The 20985-nt window shown below is 43.9% G+C and overlaps 1 protein-coding gene across 2 annotated transcripts in view; it reads left to right on the top strand.

Moving 5' to 3' along the window:
- LOC135504722 (cadherin-23-like) overlaps window positions 1-20985 on the top strand; it is a 611744-nt gene that overhangs the window by 490070 nt on the left and 100689 nt on the right. For both annotated transcript variants that reach the window (XM_064923533.1, XM_064923534.1), the window contains 3 exons: window positions 1530-1757; window positions 3411-3632; window positions 17147-17266. In XM_064923533.1, the coding sequence (XP_064779605.1) occupies window positions 1530-1757; window positions 3411-3632; window positions 17147-17266 (570 nt within the window). The remainder of the gene's footprint in view (window positions 1-1529; window positions 1758-3410; window positions 3633-17146; window positions 17267-20985) is intronic.

The following is a 20985-nucleotide window of genomic DNA, read 5'->3' as shown; positions in this document are numbered from 1 at the left end:
TCATGCAGCCCGACAATTCTCCTTCGCATAGACTGTTTGATTGTGGCCTGTGGAATGTTATCCCACTCCTCTTCAATGGCTGTGTGATGTTGCTGGATACTGGCGGGAACGGGAACATGCTGTCGTGCACGTCAATCCAGAGCATCCCAAATATGCTCAATGGGTGACATGTTTAGTGAGTATGCAGGCCATGGAAGAACTGCAAAATGTTCAGCTTCCCGGAATTGCGACATGAAGCCTTGCATTATCATGCTGAAACATGAGGTGGTGTCGGCGGATGAATGGCATGACAGTGGGCCTCAGGATCTCTGTGCATTCAAATTGCCATCGATAAAATGCAATTGTGTTCCTTTTCCGTAGCTTATTCCTGTCCATACCACATCCCCACCGCCTTCATGGGACACTCTTTTCATAACGTTGACGTCAGCAAACCGCTCGCCCACACGACTCCACACACGCTGTTTGCCATCTGCCCGGTACAGTTGCAACCGGAATTAATCCGTGAGGAACACACATCTCCAGTCTGCCAGTGGCCATCGAAGGTGAGCATTTACCCACTGAAGTCAGTCAAGATGCCGACTGCTGTCAAGTCAAGAACCTGATGAGGGTGATGAGCACACAGATGAGCTTCACTGAGATGATTTCTGACAGTTTTTGCAGAAATTATTCGGTTGTGTAAACCCACAGTTTCATCAGCTGTCTGAATGGCTGGTCTCAGTCGATCCCGCAGGTGAAGAAGCTGGATGTGGAGATCCTGGGCTGGCGTGGTTATACATGGTCAGAGGTTGTGAGGCCGGTTGGACGTACTGCCAAATTCTCTAAAACGACATTGAAGGCTTCTTATGGTAGAGAAACTAACATTACATTCTCTGGCAACAGCTCTGGTGGACATTCCTGTAGTCAGCATGTCAATTGCACGCTCCCTCATCACTTGAGAAATCTGTGGCATTGTATTGTGTGTCAAAACTGCACCTTTTAGAGTGATCTTTTATTGTCCCCAGGACAAGGTGCACCTGTGTAATGATCATGCTGTTTCATGCTTCTTGATATGCCACACCTGTCAGGTGCATGGATTATCTTGGCAAAGAAGAAATGCTTACTAACAACATTTGAGAACAACATTTTAAAAAATAAGGAAATAATATTTTTGTGCATATGGAAGATTTCTGGGATATTTTATTTCAGTTCATGAAACACTTTACACCAACACTTTACATGTTGCATTTGTATTTTTGTTCAGTGTAGTTGAACTACATGTAGTGGAGCTACTCCCCAACACTTGTAGGTTCGATCCCTTCAACCAACTTTTGCCCATTCTGTTCCCCTACCCTTTCTAACCTCTCATGCTGTACTGCCTGAATACAAGCCCCCAATGAATGGAGAGTGGAATTTCACTCTGCTTTAAAAACAAATATTTGCTATACATAGAAAAGTGTATTAATCACAGGATGCTGATAAGTAATTGTCTGTCTGTCTGTCTGTCTGTCTGTCTGTCTGTCTTTCTGTCTGACTGCCTGCCTGCCTGCTAGAATGTGGGAGGAGGTACGTCCGTCCTGCGCGTGGTGGCCACAGACCGTGACATCGGGCCCAACGCCATGCTCTTCTACTACATCACCTCGGGTAACAAGGATCTCACCTTCCGGATGGACCGCATGACCGGTGAGATGGTGACACGACCATCCCCACCTGACCGCGAGCGCCAGCAGGAGTACCGGCTGATCATGATGGTGGAGGACGACGGCACGCCGTCACTATCGGTGAGTCGGAGAGCAGGGTTATTTCGGGATCAAAAAGAGGCTTAGGTGGTGAGCATGGCAGGGGGCGTGGTAATGAGCGCGGTCGGACGTTGGTGTGGCTACATTTTAGAGATTTTTTGGGGGGCCCTCATCTTGGCACTGTCGATGTTGTTTTGAATTTTGACCCTAATTCCCTGCAATTCTACGAATTTCTCCATGTAACAAAAACATTTTTGGTGCAGTTTGAAAGCTAATTTCACGCCACAAATTTCTTGTTACCAAACTATAGTTTTGACATCTACTTTGTGCATGACACAAGTCATTTTTCCAACAATTGTTTACAGACAGATTGTTTCACTTATAATTTACTGTATCACAATTCCCGTTGGTCAGAGGTTTACATACACTAAGTTGACTGTGGCTTTAAACAGCTTGGAAAATTCCAGAAAATTATGTGATGGCTTTAGAAGCTTCTGATAGGCTAATTGACATCATTTTTGTCAATTGGAGGTGTACCTGTGGATGTATTTCAAGGCATACCATCAAACTCAGTGCCTCTTTGCTTGACATCATGGGGAAATCAAAAGAAATCATCCAAGACATCCACAATTCTGGTTGATCCTTGTGAGCAATTTCCAAATGCCTGAAGGTCCCGCGTTCATCTATCCAAACAATAGAAAGCAAGCATAAACACCATGGGACCACGCAGCCGTCATACCGCTTAGGAAGGAGACGTACATTTTGGAGAAATATCCTCTGGTCTGATGAAACAGAAATTGAACTGTTTGACCATAATGACCATCATTATGTTTGGAGGAAAAAGTGGGAGGCTTGCAAGCCGAAGAACACCATCCCAACCGTAAAGCACGGAGGTGGCAGCATGTTGAGATGTTAGTTGAACTCTGTGAAGCATTTATTTCGGCTGAAATTTCTGAGGCTGGTATCTCTTATGAACTCATCCTCTGCAGCAACGTAACTTTGGGTCTTCTATTCCTGTGGCGGCCCTCATGAGAGCCAGTTTCATCATAGTGCTTGGTAGTTTTTGCGACTGCACTTGAAGATATTAAAAAAGTTCTTGAAATTTTCCAAATTGACTTACCTTCATGTCTTAAAGTACTGATGGACTATCATTTCTCTTTGCTTATTTGAGCTGTTTTGCCATAATATGGACTTGGTCTTTTACCAAATAGGGCTATATTCTGTGTACCATCCTTACCTTGTCACAACACAACTGATTGGGTCAAACACATTAAGAAGGAAATACATTCCACAAATTAACTTTTAACAAGGCACACCTTTTAATTGAAATGCATTCCAGGTGATTAGCTCATGAAGTTGAGAGAATGCCAAGAGTGTGCAACGCTATCATCAAGGCAAAGGGTGGCTACTTTGAAGAACCTCAAATATAAAATACTTTTTTCGTTACTACATAATTCCATATGTGTTATTCTATTGTTTTGATATCTTCACTATTATTCTACAATGTAGAAAATAGTTAAAATAAAGAAAAACCCTTGAATGAGTAGGTTTGTCCAACTTTTTGACTGGTACTCTAGATCTTTTAAAAATGGAGTATCAAAATTATTAGTGTGCTGGAGTTGATTTTTTATTCAATAATGTACAGTTTGTGCCCTCAGAATGCTTTTTCTACACCCTTTTCTGTCTCATCACCAGTCATCGACTACCATCTACGTTCGTATAGTGGATGAGAACGACAACGCGCCAGAGTTTCCAGAGGAAGAGTATGTGACGGTGCTGAGTGAGGGCCCCAACACCGTGGGTGCCATTATTGCCACGGTAACTGCCATCGACCCAGACGAGGGCCTCAATGGCACCCTGCGATATGCCATCGACCACGGAAACCTGGACATCACCTTTCACATCAATCACACTACCGTAAGAATATGGACAGATATTTTACACTGATACCTAACCTACTTTGTTCTGTGCAGACCTTGGTTTTTCTACTATTTGAAAACCCTTCAGATAGTTTAGCTGTGATTGATTGCGCTTTCCTTGCGCATTCAAAGAAATAGAAAAATCTAATTAAATGTTATTCATCGCATGTTCCGAATACAATAGATCTAGACTTAACCATGAAATGTTTGTCTATGAGCCCTTCCCAATGATGCAGAGTTTAAAAAAAAACAATAATAAAAAGAAAAGTTGTAACACAAGGAATAAAATACACAAGAATGGAGCTATATACAGGGAGTGCTATATACCAGATCAATGTGCAGGAGTATGAGGTATTTGAGTTAGATTTATACAACGGTTGGTTGTAATCCTGAATGCTTATTGGTTAAAACAGCATTCCAGCTGATTTCTCTTTCACATTTACCACCAGCTAAATCAATGACATTAAAATACCTATTTACTCTATTCCATGTGACTACGCAATCCACTGTCACATCAGCCCAGCCAGGTAATTTATAAATTTGATCTATAAAAAGCATCTAGACATTATCTCACATTTCTTTTAGACTAAAGTTTAGATTTCGATAGCGGAGATTTGTATAAACCTTGCTGTCTGTCTCTCCGGCATTTGCAACATTGTTTTGATATTGAAATTCAATCCCCAGCTTTCCCATAGTAATGAACGTGTTGGGAGTTGGGATAAGACAGACAGGTAGGCATCTTTTCTCAGCTAGCTGAAATCATGAATCAGCATAATTTTTATGGATATATACAAATAACTATCAATAGAAAACAGGTCAAATGAAGTACAGCTAGTTTGAAGTCTTTTCGGCTTCAGTTTGAAGTGATTGTGTTAGCTGTGTTTCTGGATAGATCCTCTGAACAACAATGTCCTGACGAAAATCGCGCCTCAATTAGCTCATTGTTATGGGTTTATCCAATTAAATGTCACTAGAAAACAGCTGCACTGTTTGACGTTACTGTAAGTTAGCCGTAGTTGGCTAGCTAGCAAGCAATAGATAAAAACGTTGCCAGCCAGTTTGGCAATGGAACATTTAGAATGAACGACTGGGTTGTTCCAAAGATACAGAACAAAAAGACTGAATGACTGGGTCGAGTCTCTGTTAACCAAACCAATAGAATGAATGACCAGCCGGCTTGGGTAGCAACTCTATATTTGTGTCTGGACTGTATCTTGTGGAAGGATGAAATAGTATGAATAAATTCATCAAAATAAAGTTAATGAAAATATGTAAATAATTATTTGAATATGTTGGTATCCCATTGTATAAAAGTGATAACACCGTGTCAATATGTCCCCCAAACACTGGCTTCTCGGGCATTATCCCTTATAGGGATAGCCCCCTTTTTTTACATTTTTGCCTAAATGACAAACCCAAATCTAACTGCCTGTAGCTGAGGCCCTGAAGCAAGGATATGCATATTCTTGGTAGCATTTGAAAGGAAACACTTTGAAGTTTTTGGAAATGTGAATTGAATGTAAAATTGAATTGAATACCACACATTTGATTTGGTAGAAGAAAATACAAAGAAAAAACCAACCAAGTCTTTTTCTACCATCATCTTTGAAATGCAAGAGAAAGGTTCTAGCCAGTTCTAGCCGTCACTCTGGTTGTAATTCCGATAGTCCACAAGATGGCAGCAGTGTATGTGCAAAGTTGATGGATGGATAACTTGAAGTATGAGAGAACTACAATACTTTTAGTGTGAAGTCCCCAGGTACATTTGGGCAAATCGTGAAGGAGCCATTCGCATTCATATTACATTTTTCTTCAAGAATATCGTCAAATCTGTATACTTTGATTTAGCTTTCCAAGTGTTAGTAGCCATATTATAAGTTCAACATTTGCAAAATAACCACTTTTCATAACTTCGTAACTCTGAATATCGTTATAATTTTTGTCCAAAAATGAAAAGGCCTGCTGTCGTACAAGGTTAATAGCTACATTTTATGACACAAGCATGATTTCCGGATACTCCCATAAATCCCAGCTCATTGGCTATCTAGCTAGCTTTGTTTGACCCCGATTAGCGCTTATTTGACAAAGTTACAATCGTTCAAGTGATGACCGCCCGCTTCATCGGCGTGCCATGAAGACGTCGCTCTCTGACCAAATATGGTGTCCTATAGGATATCCTACACCCCTAATGATATAGTGAAGTCTTGTTACCTTCTAGGATCTCCTAGGAATACATACAAACGTGATTTGACTCATTGAAACAACATTTAGGGTGATATTTTCACAGTTTGCTTTCTTTGCAAATTGAATGAGTGTAACGGTTGTCTGGAGATAGAGAAGACCAAAGCGAGTTGTGGTTAGTGTTCATCTTTTTAATGGAAAACTGAACACTTCAAAAACACAAAACAATAAAGTGACAAACGAAACAGTTCTATCTGGTGCAGACACACAAAGACGGAAAATAGCCACTCACAAACCCCAATAGAAAACAGGCTACCTAAATATGGTCCCCAATCAGAGACTATGACTAACACCTGCCTCTGATTGAGAACCATATCAGGCCAAACAAGAAACCCGACCTAGAAACACAAAACATAGAATACCCACCCATCTCACGTCCTGACCAGCTAAAACAAAGAAATAACACAAGAACTAGGGTCAGAACGTGACAGTACCCCCCCCCCCCCAAGGTGCGGACTCCGGCCGCAAAACCAGAGGGTCTGGGTGGGCATCTGTCCGCGGTGGCGACTCTGGCTCTGGACGTGGACCCCACTCCACCGTAGTCTTAGTCCGCTTCTGTGGCCTCCTAGGAACGGCGGCCCTTGCCGCCAATGTAGGACTGGCAACCCTACTAAAGGGCCCAACTGGACTGAGGGGCAGCTCCGGAATGAGGGGCAGCTCTGGACTGAGGGGCATCTCCGGACTGAAGGGCAGCTCCGGACTGAAGGGCAATTCCGGCATCGCCGGCGTGACAGGCGGCTCTGGCAGCTCCTGGCTGACTGAAGGCTCTGGCAGGTCCTGGCTGGCTGACGGCTCTGGCGGCTCCTGGCTGGCTGGCGGCTCTGGCGGCTCTGGCGGCTCAGGACATACTGGCGACTCTGACGGCTCAGGACAGACGGGAGACTCTGACGGCTCAGGACAGACGGGAGACTCTGACGGCTCAGGACAGACGGGAGACTCTGGCGGCTCAGGACAGACGAGGCACACTGTAGGCCTGGTGCGTGGCGCCGGCACTGGTGGTACCGGGCTGGGGACACGCACCTTAGGGTGAGGCGAGGAGCAGGAACAGGGTGTACTGGGCTCTGGAGACACACAGGTGCGGGGGGCTGCCACCGGAGGGCTGGTACGTGGAGATGGCACCGGATAGACCAGACCGAGAAGGCGCACTGGAGATCTGGAGCACCGAGCCTGCCCAACCTTACCTGGTTGAATGCTTCCCGTAGCCAGGCCAGTGCGGCGAGGTGGAATAGCCCGCACTGGGCTGTGCTGGCAAAACGAGGACACCATATGTAAGGCTGGTGCCATGTATGCCGGCCCGAGGAGACGCACTGGAGACCAGATGCGTAGAGCCGGCTTCATGGCACCTTGCTCGATGCCCGGCCGATACGAGGAGCTGGAATTACCGCACCGGGCTATGCTCACGCACCGGGGACACTGTGCGCTCTACCGCATAACACGGTGCCTGCCCGACACAACGCCCTCTATGTCCAAGGAAAGCACTGGGAGTTGGTGCAGGTCTCCTACCTGCCTTAGCCACACTCCCCGTGTGCCCAACCCCAAGACATTTTTGGGGCTGCCTCTCAGGCTCTCTTGCCAGCCGTGTTCCCTCAAAGCGCTGGCTCCCATTAGCTGCTGCCTCCGCTCTCCTGGCTGCCTCCACCTGTTCCCATGGGAGGCGATCCCTTCCAGCCAAAATCTCCTCCCATGTCTAGCAACCCTTGCCATCTAGAATGTCCTCCCATGTCCATTCCTCCTTATCGCGCTGCTCCTGCTGCTGCTGCCTGTTACCACACTGCTTGGTCCTTTTTTGGTGGGTGGTTCTGTAATGGCAGTCGTCTGGAGATAGAGAGGACCAAAGCGCAGTGTGGTTAGTGTTCATCGTTTTAATGGAAAACTGAACACTTCAAAAACACAAAACAACAAAGTGACAAACAAAACAGTTCTATCTGGTGCAGACACACAAAGACTGAAAATAACCACCCACAAACCCCAACAGAAAACAGGGTACCTAAATATGGTTCCCAATCAGAGACAATGACTAACACCTGCCTCTGATTGAGAACCATATCAGGGAAAACAAGAAACCCAACCAAGAAACACAAAGCATAGAATACCCACCCAACTCACGTCCGGACCAACTAAAACAAAGAAATAACAAGAACTAGGGTCAGAACGTGACGAGTGTCTTTGCAAATTGAATAAGTGGAAATACAAAATCAATCGTGCATGCTATATGGACCTTTTTAGGACATGAAAAAGGATTTTATCTAACAAAACAACACCATGTTATTTCTGGGACCCTCTCTCTCAGCCCCCTCTTGTACTCCCTGTTCACCAATAACTGTGCAGCGACACACGTCCCCATCTTAAAAATCAAGCTTGCTGACGACACAACAACGATGACCAACAAATTGGAAGCCAATTTTAGATTTAATTTTGGATTGGAGATGCTTAGTGTGAGTCTGGAAGGAGAGTTTACAGTCTAGCCAGAAACCTAGGTATTTGTAGTTGTCCACATATTCTAAGTCAGAACCGTCCAGAGTAGTTATGCTAGTCGGTGCGGGCAGCAATCGGTTGAAGAGCATGCACTTAGTTTTACGAGAATTTAAAAGCAGTTGGAGGCCTCGGAAGGAGTGTTGTATGGCATTGAAGCTCATTTGGAGGGTTGTTGACAGTGTCCAAAGAAGGGACAGATGTATACAGAATGGTGTCATCTGCGTAGAGGTGGATCAGAGAGTCACCAGCAGCGAGAGCGACATTATTGATGTGTACAGAGAAATGAGTCGACCCGAGAATTTATCCCTGTGGCACACCATAGAGACTGCCGGAGGTCCGGACAATTTGTCACACTGAACTCGATCTGAGAAGTAGTTGGTGAACCAGGCGAGGCAGTGATTTGAGAAGCCAAGGCTATTGAGTCTGCCGATAAGAACACAGTGTTTGACAGAGTCGAAAACCTTGGCCAGGCCGATGAAGACGGTTGCACAGTACTGTCTTTTGTCGATTGCAGTTATGATATCGTTTAGGACCTTGAGCGTGGCTGAGGTGCACCCATGACCAGCTTGGTAACCAGATTGCATAGTGGAGTAGGTACGGTGTCCCGCTTGCCTGCAGCTACGACAATATCCGGTGAAATTGCCGAAATTCAAAATACAAAAATCGTAATATTAAAAATTCAGGAAAATTCATGAAAAGTTGTCAAAAAGGCTTTACGGCGAAATGATACCATCAGATTATCTGAGGACAGCGCCCCACATCAAAATAATTTTTCAAAAAAGCACAGGCATCACAAAATCTCAAATAGCGATAAAATAAATCACTTACCTTTGAAGATCTTCCTCCTTTTGCAAGGGTCCCAGCTTGTTCGATAAAGTCCCTCTTAATTTCCAAAAAACGACTTTCTAAAGACTGTTGACATCTATTTGTTTTTCCTATAGGCTAGCATTGAAATGGCATGTGACCTCAAAAACACATTTTCTGGATGGATTTTCCCGAGTAGGGGTAGCATGGCCAATGATCAATTATCATAGCTTTATCGGTGGTGACAATGTTTCCTATCCTCAGTGCAGTGGGCAGCTGGGAGGAGGTGCTCTTATTCTTCATGGACTTTACAGTGTCCCAAAACATTTTGGAAATTATGCTACAGGATGCAAATTTCTGTTTGAAAAAGCTAGCCGTAGCTTTCCTAACTGCCTGTGTATATTGGTTCCTGACTTCCCTGAAGAGTTGCATATCGAGGGGGCTATTCGATGCTAATGCAGAACGCAACAGGATATTTTTGTGCTGGTCAAGGGCAGTCAAGTCTGGGATGAACCAAGAGCTATATCTGTTCTTAGTTCTACATTTTGTTGAATGGGGCATGCTTATTTAAGATGGAAGGGAAAGCACTTTTAAAGAGCAATCAGTTATCCTTTGACGGGATGAGGTCAATATCCTTCCAGGTTACCCGGGCCAGGTCGATTAGAAAGGCCTGCTCGCTGAAGTGTTTTAGGGAGCGTTTGACAGTGATGAGGGGTGGTCATTTCACCGTGGATTACGCATGCGGTGCCACCCAGTACGCACGCAGGCAATGCGGCAATGATTGCTGAGATCCTGGTTGAAGACAGCAGAGGTGTATTTAGAGGGCAAGTTGGTCAGGATGATATCTAAGAGGGTGCCCATGGTTACGGATTTGGGGTTGTACCTGGTAATTTGTGTGAGATTGAGGGCATCTAGCTTAGATTGTAGGACAGCCGGGGTGTTAAGCATGTCCCAGTTTAGGTCACATAACAGTAGGAGCTCTGAAGATAGATGGGGGCAATCAATTCACATATGGTGCCCAGGGCACAGCTGGGGGCTGAGGGTGGTGTATAACAAGCGGCAATGGTGAAACACTTGTTTCTGGAAAGGTGAATCTTTTTAAGTAGAAGCTTGTACTGTTTGGGCACAGACCTGGACAGCATGACAGAACTCTGCAGACTGTCTCTGCAGTAGATTGAACTCCACCCCCTTTTTGGCATTTCTATCTTGCAGAAAATGTCATAGTTAGGGATGGAAATTTCAGGATTTTTGGTGGACTTCCTAAGCCAGGATTCAGACACGGCTAGAACATCCAGGTTGGCAGAGTGTGCTAAAGCATTGAATGAAACATGCATGAAACCAAGGCTTTTGTGGTTACAGAAGTCAACAAATGAGGGTGCCTGGGGATTGGGATTGGAGCTAGGCGCAGCAGGGCCTGGATTAACCTCTACATCACCAGAGAAACAGAGGAGGAGTAGGATAAGTGTACGTCTAAAGGCTATAAGAACTGGTCGTCTAGTGCGTTCGGAAAACAGAGAGTAAAAGGAGCAGGTTTCTGGGCACGGAAGAATAGATTCAAGGCATAATGTACAGACAAGGCTAGGACGTGAATACAGTGGAGGTAAACCTAGACATTGAGTGACGATGAGAGAGGTTTTGTCTCTAGAGACACAATTTAAACCAGGTAAGGTCACCGCATGTGTGGGTGGTGGAAAAAAAGGGCTAGCTAAGGTATATTGAGCATGTCTGGAGGCTCTACAGTGAAATAAGACAATAATCACTAACCAAAACAGCAATGGACAAGGCATAATGACATAAGGGAGAGGCATGCATAGCCGTGTGATCATAGAGTCCAGTGAGTAGCTAGGCGAGCTGGAGACACTGCAATTCAGACAGCTAGCGGGCCGTGGCTAGCAGAAGGGCCTTAGGGGTACGTCGCAATGGAAGCGTCTGTTGAAACCCCCTCGGACGGTTACGTCATCAGACCAGTCGTGATGGATTGTCGGGGCTCCATGTAGGCAGTAAAGGGGTCCAGGCCATTTGGCAAAATAGGTATTGGCTGATGGACCGCTTCAGCTAGCCGGGAGATGGGCCTAGCTCGGGGCTAACTGGTGCTTGCTTCGGGACAGAGACGTTAGCCAGGAGCAGCCACTCGGATAGCAGCTAGCTAGCTGTGATGATCAAGGTGAAAAGGTTCAGGCTTGCGATAGGAATCCGGAGATGTGGAGATATGGTAGAGAAAAAGCAGTCCAATATGCTCTGGGTTGAATCACGCTGTGCAGACTGGCAGGAGTTGACCGGGCTGAGGCTAGCTGATGACCACAAGCAGTGGCTAACTGACAACTAGCTAGTAGCTAGGCTAGTTAGCTGGCTAGCTTCTGTTGGGGGTTCTGGTTCTAAAGTATAAAAAATAGCAGACCCATACCATATTGGTTGTGGCGGGTTGCAGAAAAGTATTTTGATATTGAGGTTAAAAATATAAAAAATATGTATGAAGATAAGAAAGATGTATACACGGGACACGACAAGACAAAGTCAAAGACGTCTGACTGCTACGCCATATTGGATTGTTACGTAATTAATTAAATGTAGTTAATTTATTTGATACGACAGCTGTGACTGATTTGTTAAACTCCTCAATGCTGTAGGATGAATCCAGGAACATTACCCAGTCTGTACTAGAAAAACAGTCTTGTAGTCTCGTGTCTGCTTCATCTGATCGCTTTTGTATTGGTACTTCCTGTTTGAGCTTGTTGTTTGTTAACAGGAAGCAGGAGAATAGAGTCATGGTCAGATTTGCCGAAGGGAGGACGAGGGAGGGCCTTATGCATTTCTGGGGGTAGAATATAAGTGGTCTAAAGTTTTAGAAGCCATAGTAGCGCAGGAGATGTGTTGGTAGAAGTGAGGTAGAACGGTTTTAAGTCTCCCAGCAGTAGTCTCGTTCACCAGAAATGCTGCTTCTGGGTGAGAGGTTTCTTGTTTGTTTATGGCCCAATACAGTTCATTGACTGCCAAAGTGGTGGAGTGATGTATACAGCAGTGATGATTACGGATGGAATCTCTCTTGGTATTCTATACCAGGTGAGAAAAAGCTTGAGATTTGCTTCTCACTGGAAGCTGCGCACCAGTTGTTGTTTATAAAGAGACATAGCCCTCTCCTTTTGGACTTGCCAGAGGCTGCGTTCGTCCGATCGTGTTGCTGGGTCACTCCAGAAGACGTATTTCCTTCTGTTGAAGCCAATCTTTGTTGATTGACCTCTGTGTTTTTGGTTCGTGGTCCTATTGCATCCCCCGATTTCTGTTGAGCTTCAATTGGCGGACATATACAGTGCCTTGCAAAAGCATTCATCCCCCTTGGCATTTTTTCCTATTTTGTTGCATTACATCCTGTAATTTAAATTCATTTTATTTTGGATTTCATGTATTGGACATACACAAAATAGTCCAGATTGGTGAAGTGAAATTAAAAAAATGACTTGTTTAAAAAAATGTAACAGATAAAAAACAGAAAAGTGGCGCGAGCTTATGTATTCACCTCCTTTGCTATGAAGCCCCTAAATAAGATCTGGTGCAACCAATTACCTTCAGAAGTCACACAATTAGTTAAATAAAGTTCACCTGTGTGCAATCTAAGTGTCACATGATCTGTAACATGATCTTAGTATATATACACAAATCAAATTGATTTATATACACCTTTCTTACATCAGCTGATATATCAAAGTGGTGTACTGAAACCCAGCCTAAAACCCCAAGCAATGCAGGTGTAGAAGGACCTACACCTGTTCTGAAAGGCCCCTGCAACACCACGTAGCAAGTTTGGACAGCACCATGAAGGAGCTGTCCAAACAGGGACAAAGTTGTGGAAAAGTACAGATCAGGGTTGGTTTATAAAAACAATATCAGAAACTTTGAACATCCCACGGGGCACCGTTAAATCCATTATTAAAAAATGTAAAGAATATGGCACCACAACAAACCTGCCAAGAGAGGGCCACCATCAAAAACTCACTGACCAGACAAGGATGGCATTAATCAGAGAGGCAACAAAGAGACCAATGATAACCCTGAAGGAGCCGCAAAGCTCCACAGCGGGGATTGGAGTATCTGTCCATAGAACCACTGTAAGCCGTACACCCCACAGAGCTGGGCTTTACGGAAGAGTGGCCAGAAAAAAAGTAAATGCTTCAAATTAAATCACATTTTATTTGTCACATGTGCCAAATATAACAGGTGTAGACCATACAGTTAAAGGCTTATTTATGAGCCCCTAACCGACAGTGCAGTTTCAAAAAATATGGATAAGAATAAGAGATAAATGTGACAAGTAATTAAAGAGAAGCAGTAAAAAATAACAATATACGCAGGGGGGTGCCGGTACAGAGTCAATGTCCGGGGACACCGGTTAGTTGAGGTAGTATGTATATGTAGGTAGAGTGACTATGCGTAGATGACAACAGAGCGTGGCAGTGGTGTGGAGGGGAGGGGGCAATTGTGAATAGTCTGGGTAACCATTTGACTAGATGTTCAGGAGTCTTATGGCTTTGGAGTAGAAGCTGTTTAGAAGCCTCTTGGACCTAGAATTGGCGCTCCGGTACCGCTTACCGTGTGGTAACATAGAGAACAGTCTATGACTAGGGTGGCTGGAGTCTTTGAAAATGTTCAGGGCCTTCCTCTGACACTGCCTGGTATAGAGGTCTGGGCCATTCACTCTACCCTCTGTGTGCCATGCGGTCGGAGGACAAGCAGTTGCCATACCAGGCAGTGATGCAAACAGTGCTCTCGATGGTGCAGCTGTAGAATCTTTTGAGGATCTGAGGACCCATGCCAAATCTTTTCAGTCTCCTGGGGGGAATAGGTTTTGTCGTACCCGCTTCACAACTGTCACGGTGTGTTTGGACCATGTTAGTTTGTTGGTGATGTGGACACCAAGGAGCTTGAAGCTCTCAACCTGCTCCACTGCAGCCCCGTCGATGAGAATGGGGCATGCTCGGTCCTCTTTTTCCTGTAGTCCACAATCAACTCCTTTGTCTTGATCAGAAAAAATAAGAAAATGAAAAAATAAGCAAGCACATTTGGTGTTTGCCAAAAGGCATGTGGGAGACTCCCCAAACATATGGAAGATGGTTCTCTGGTCAGATGAGACTAAAATTGAGTTTTTTGGCCGTCAAGAAAAACGCTATGTCTGGCGCAAACCCATAACCTTTCATCACCCCGAGAACAACATCCCCATAGTGAAGCATTGTCGTGGCAGCATCATGCTGTGGGGATGTTTTTCAACGGCAGGGACTGGGAAACTGTTCAGAATTGAAGGAATGATGGATGGCGCTAAATACAGGGAAATTCTTGAGGGAAACCTGTTTCAGTCTTCCAGAGATTTGAGACTGGGACGGAGGTTCACCTTCCAGCAGGAGAATGACCCTAATCATACTAATAAAGCAAAACTCAGGTGCTTTAAGGGGACACATTAATTGTCTTGGAATGGCCTAGTCAAAGCCCAGACCTCAATCCAGTGTCGAATCTGTGGTAGGACTTAAAGATTGCTGTACACCAGCAGGAACCCACCCAACTTGAAGGAGATGGAGCAGTTTTGCCTTGAAGAATGGTCAAAAATTCCAGTGGCTATATGTGCCAAGCTTATAGAGACATACACCAAAAGACTTGCAGCTGTGTTTGCTGCAAAAGGTGGATCTACAAAGTATTGACTTTGGGGGGGTGAATAGTTATGGACGCTCAAGTTCAGTTTTTTTCCTTATCTCTTGTTTGCTTCACAATAAAACATATTTAGTATCTTCAAAGTGGTAGGAATATTGTGTAAAACAAACGATACAAACCCCCCAAAAATCTATTTTAATTCCAGGTTGTAAGGCTAGAAAATAGGAAAAATGCCAAGGGTGGAAGAAAATTTCCGCTAGCCACTATAGCCTTTGATTCTCCTGCAAAATGTCTTGATAAACGTGGGAATATATTTTTCTGTTGATTATAGCACGCTCTCCAGACACTGAGCAAGCAAAGCAGCCCCAAACCACAATGCTCTCTCCACCATACTTTACAGTTGAGATGAGATTTTGATGTTGGTGTGCTGTGCCTTTTTTTCTCCACACATAAGGTTGTGTGTTCCTTCCAACAGAACATTTTGCCTTAAGCGCTGTGGAATATCCAGGTGCTTTTTTGGACAGCAGTGGCTTCTTCTGTGGTGTCCTCCCATTATTACCATTCTTGTTTAGTGTTTTACGTATCGTAGACTCTTCAACAGAGATGTTAGCATGTTCCAGAGATTTCTGTAAGTCTTTAGCTGACACTCTAGGATTCTTCTGAAACTAGGGAGAATAGCAACAGTGCTGAACTTTATAGACAATTTGTCCTACTGTGGACTGATGAACATCAAGGTTTTTAGAGATACTTTTCTAACCCTTTGCAGCATTGTGCAAATCAACAATTCTTAATCTTAGGTCTTCTGAGATCTCTTTTGTTCGAAGCATTGTTCACATTCTTGTGAATAGCAAACTCTAATTTTGTGAGTGGTTTTGTTTGGCAGGGCAGCTCTAACCAACACCTCCAATTTCTTCTCATTGATTGGACTCCAAGGTTAGCTGACTCCTGACTCAGACTAGTTTTTGGAGAAGTCATTAGCCTAGGGGTTCACGTACTTTTTCCTATCTACACTGTGAATGTTTAAATTATGTTTTCAAAATAGACAAGAAAAACACAATTTGTGTGTTTTTAGTTTAAGCATGTTTGTCTATTGTTGTGACCAAGATGAAGATCAGATCAAATGTTATGACTAACTCATGCAGAAATACAGGTCATTCCAAAGGATTCACATATTTTTTCTTGCCACTGTTATGTGAAAATAGTATGAACTTTCTGTAAAAATTGTTTTAGATAAACAAAACAAAAACTCACTTTCCCATCGGCCCATCTTTTAGTATCAGAATTGTTGCAGAAGTGCTAACCCTTCCCATCAGGGACATTAGGCAGGTTAAAACCTATTAATGTATAGGGGGCAGCATTTTCACATTTGGATAAATAGCGTGCCCAATTTTAACTTCCTGCTACTCATGCCAGGAATATATGATATGCATATGATTAGTAGGTGTGGATAGAAAACACTCTCAAGTTTCTAAAACTGTTTCAAACATGTATGTGACTATAACAGAACTTATGTAGCAGGCAAAACCCCAAGGACTAACTGTTCAGATTCAGTCTTTGGAATTTGGTTGAGGTTAATCATTTGTGGAACGAAGAAGAAGCACATCCTGGAACAAGGTTACCTGTTGAGAGTTGCGTAAGACGAAAAAAGGAGCATGGTTTGTTTACTTGCTGTATTGAATACAGATTGCCCAGTCTACAATTTGATTGACTATTAACGTTTAAAAATACCTAAAGTTGTATTACAAAAGTAGTCTGAAATATTTTGGCCAAGTTTACAGGTAACTTTTGAAATGTTTTGTAGTGACGTTGTGTTTTGGTAAGCTGTTTTTTTCTGGATCAAACGTGCTTTATAAATGGACATTTTGGGTATACATGGACGGAATTAATTGAAAAAAAGGACCAATTGTGATGTTTATGGGACATTTTGGAGTACCAACAAAAGAAGCTCGTCAAAGGTAATGCATATTTTATATTTTATTTCAGCGTTTTGTGTAGCGCCTGCTACGTTAGCTCTTTTGTTTACTACTGGTGTCAGATGGGTGCATACTATCAGATAATAAGCATTTAATAAGCATTTTTTAAATCTGAGATGAGTGTAGCTTTAATTGAGTATCTTGCATGTGTGATTTAATGAAATTTTGAATTGTATAACATTTTATTTGAATCTGGCGCTCTGCATTTCCCCAGGGAATTGGCCAGTTGAGACACTAGCGTCTCCCTATCCTCAAGAGTATTTGAAAGATTTCAAGTAGTATTTGAACCCAGGTCTGGTACTATGTGTAGGATGTGAGTGTACAGTATTTAGAATAGCATTGAGTGTTAAAGTATTTGTCTTTTTGTGCATGTGAATGTGTCCAGGGACGGATTGTTGCAGTGAAGGAGCTGGACTTTGAGATCAGCAATGGACACTACGCACTTATCGTCACAGCAACGGACCAGTGTCCTATCCATGCCCTCCGCCTGACTTCCAGCACCACGGTGATGACAATGACACACACATACACACACAACATGACATTAACTCTTTTTACACTGCATGTTCATCATAACATGCAGTTGTAATTTAATTGTTTTATCAAGGTAATTTACTTATAAATCAGCCTATTTAAAGCCATTCACTTTGCAACAGTTTTGGCTGATAGCCACACCTCCCAGCTTGACTTGAGTTTGCCTTTGAAGACACTGGGGTATTGGGTTTCATATCCACAGCTGGGAAGTCCAACCTGCACTTTCCTTCACTAGTTGGACTGTCCGTCAATTCGGTTTTACTATATCTAGTTTAATTTATAAAACGTGAACATTATTTGTCGATGTGAAACAAAACCACATTGTGTTCATCACAGACAGACAAATTTTATAGGAGATGAAAGCTAAGATCGTAACGAATTCATAGAATGGCTAACAAACTCTGAGTTTCAGTAGGGGAGGGACACAAGAATGAATGAAAGCCGTGAACCATAAATAATGTACATTTGTGCTAACCATGTTATATGATAATTTATTACAGTAATAAGGCAGCTGAAATCTTTTAGGATGTAATTTGTGAAGATTGTAAATGTATGTATATTATCATAAAAAATATTCAGGCCCTATTCACTCATTTTTCAGGAATAGGGTCTATCATATTTTCATAAGATTTACTATTTTTCATACTATTTACTGGATCTTTTGATTTGAAAAAGCTAACCATCTGAGATTTCTAGCAGTATGCAGCATTACTAGGTACTGTTCATGGCCCTCTCATGATAATTGTTTTATTCTGGCATTGGAATCATCCTGTTATTCCTAACAGGTTAATGTAGTTTATACACACATCATAATGTACTTGCAATCTGTGGCATATGCAGGCGTTTTTGTTTAGTCAAATTAATGACCACAAAAATGTTTTCCAAAAAGTTAACTATCCCTTTAATCACATCATAAACATCAAATCAAATGTTATTTGTCACATGCGCCAAATACAACCTTACAGTGAAATGCTTACAAGCCCTTAACTAACAATGCTTTAATTAAGAAGTTTTAAGAAAAAAATAGAAAATAAAAGTAACAAATAATTTAACAGCAGCAGTAAAATAACAAGCAAGACTGTATACAGGGGTACCGGTACAAAGTAAATGTGCGGGGAAATTTCTTCCGGCGCCGACAGAGATGGCCAGAGATGGCCGCCTCGCTTCGCGTTCCTAGGAAACTATGCAGTTTTTTGTTTTTTTTACATGTTATTTCTTACATTAGTACCCCAGGTCATCTTAGGTTTCATTACATACAGTCAATATAAGATCAGCGTCAACTCACCATCAGTACGACCAAGAATATGACTTTCGTGAAGAGGATCACGTGTTCTGCCTTTCAACCAAGACAACGGAATGGATCCCAGCCGGCGACCCAAAAAAACGACTTCGTAAAAGAGGGAAATGAGGCAGTCTTCTGGTCAGACTACGTAGACGGGCACATCAGGCCCCACATCCTAGCAATCTTCTCGCCAATGTCCAGTCTCTTGACAAAAAGGTTGATGAAATCCGAGCAAGGGTAGCATTCCAGAGGGACATCAGAGACTGTAACGTTCTTTGCTTCACGGAAACATGGCTCACTGGAGAGACGCTTTTGGTGGCGGTGCAGCCAGCGGGTTTCTCCACGCATCGCGCCGACAGAAACAAACACCTTTCTGGTAAAAAGAGGGGCGGGGGCGTATGCCTTATGGCTAACGAGACGTGGTGTGATCACAGAAACATACAGAAACTCAAATCCTTCTGTTCACCTGATTTAGAATTCCTCACAATCAAATGTAGACCGCATTATCTACCAAGAGAATTCTCTTCGATTATAATCACAGCCGTATATATTCCCCCCCAAGCAGACACATCGATGGCTCTGAACGAACTTTATTTGACTCTTTGCAAACTGGAATCCATACATCCTGAGGCTGCATTCATTGTAGCTGGGGATTTTAACAAGGCTAATCTGAAAACAAGACTCCCTAAAATGTATCAGCATATCGATTGCGCCACCAGGGCTGGCAAAACCTTGGATCATTGTTATTCGAACTTCCGCGACGCATATAAGGCCCTGCCCCGCCGCCCTTTCGGAAAAGCTGACCACGACTCCATTTTGCTGATCCCTGCCTACAGACAGAAACAAGAAGCTCCCACGCTGAGGTCTGTCCAACGCTGGTCCGACCAAGCTGATTCCACACTCCAAGACTGCTTCCATCACGTGGACTGGGACATGTTTCGTATTGCGTCAGGCAACAACATTGACAAATACGCTGATTCGGTGTGTGAGTTCATTAGAACGTGCGTTGAAGATGTCGTTCCCATGGCAACGATTAAAACATTCCCTAACCAGAAACCGTGGATTGTTGGCAGCATTCGCGTGAAACTGAAAGCGCGAACCACTGCTTTTAATCAGGGCAAGGTGACTGGTAATATGACCGAATACAAACAGTGCAGCTATTCCCTCCGTAAGGCTATCAAACAAGCTAAGCGTCAGTATAGAGACAAAGTAGAATCTCAATTCAACGGCTCAGACACAAGAGGTATGTGGCAGGGTCTATACAGTCAATCACGGACTATAAGGAGAAATCCAGCTCAGTCACGGACCAGGATGTCTTGCTCCCAGGCAGACTAAATAACTTGTTTGCCCGCTTTGAGGACAATACAGTGCCACTGACACGGCCTGCAACGGAAACATGCGGTTTCTCCTTTACTGCAGCCGAGGTGAGTAAAACATTTAAACGTGTTAACCCTCGCAAGGCTGCAGGCCCAGCCGGCATCCCCAGCCGCGCCCTCAGAGCATGTGCAGACCAGCTGGCTGGTGTGTTTACGGACATATTCAATCAATCCCTATACCAGTCTGCTGTTCCCACATGCTTCAAGAGGGCCACCATTGTTCCTGTTCCCAAGAATGCTAAGGTAACTGAGCTAAATGACTACCGCCCCGTAGCACTCACTTCCGTCATCATGAAGTGCTTTGAGAGACTAGTCAAGGACCATATCACCTCCACCCTACCTGACACCCTAGACCCCTAGACCCACAATTTGCTTACCGCCCAAATAGGTCCACAGACAACGCAATCTCAACCACACTGCACACTGCCCTAACCCATCTGGACTTGAGGAATACCTATGTGAGAATGCTGTTCATCGACTACAGCTTGGCATTTAACACCATAGTACCCTCCAAACTCGTCATCAAGCTGGGTCTCGACCCCGCCCTGTGCAACTGGGTACTGGACTTCCTGACGGGCCGCCCCCAGGTGGTGAGTGTAGGCAACAACAGCTCCACCCCGCTGAACACTGGGGCCCCACAAGGGTGTGTTCTGAGCCCTCTCCTGTACTCCCTGTTCACCCACGACTGCGCGGCAACGCACGCCTCCAACTCAATCATCAAGTTTGCGGACGACACAACAGTGGTAGGCTTAATTACCAACAACGACGAGACGGCCTACAGGGAGGAGGTGAGGGCCCTCGGAGTGTGGTGTCAGGACAATAACCTCACACTCAACGTCAACAAAACTAAGGAGATGATTGTGGACTTGAAGGAACACCCCCCTATCCACATCGATGGAACAGTAGTGGAGAGGGTAGTAAGTTTTAAATTCCTCGGCATACACATCACAGACAAACTGAATTGGTCCACTCACACAGACAGCATCGTGAAGAAGGCGCAGCAGCGCCTCTTCAACCTCAGGAGGCTGAAGA

Source organism: Oncorhynchus masou, chromosome 18, assembly GCF_036934945.1.
Source record: "Oncorhynchus masou masou isolate Uvic2021 chromosome 18, UVic_Omas_1.1, whole genome shotgun sequence".
NCBI classification, from domain to species: Eukaryota; Metazoa; Chordata; class Actinopteri; order Salmoniformes; family Salmonidae; genus Oncorhynchus; species Oncorhynchus masou.
Note: the sequence above shows the minus strand (reverse complement) of the source record. Positions and strands in the feature narration are given on the sequence as shown.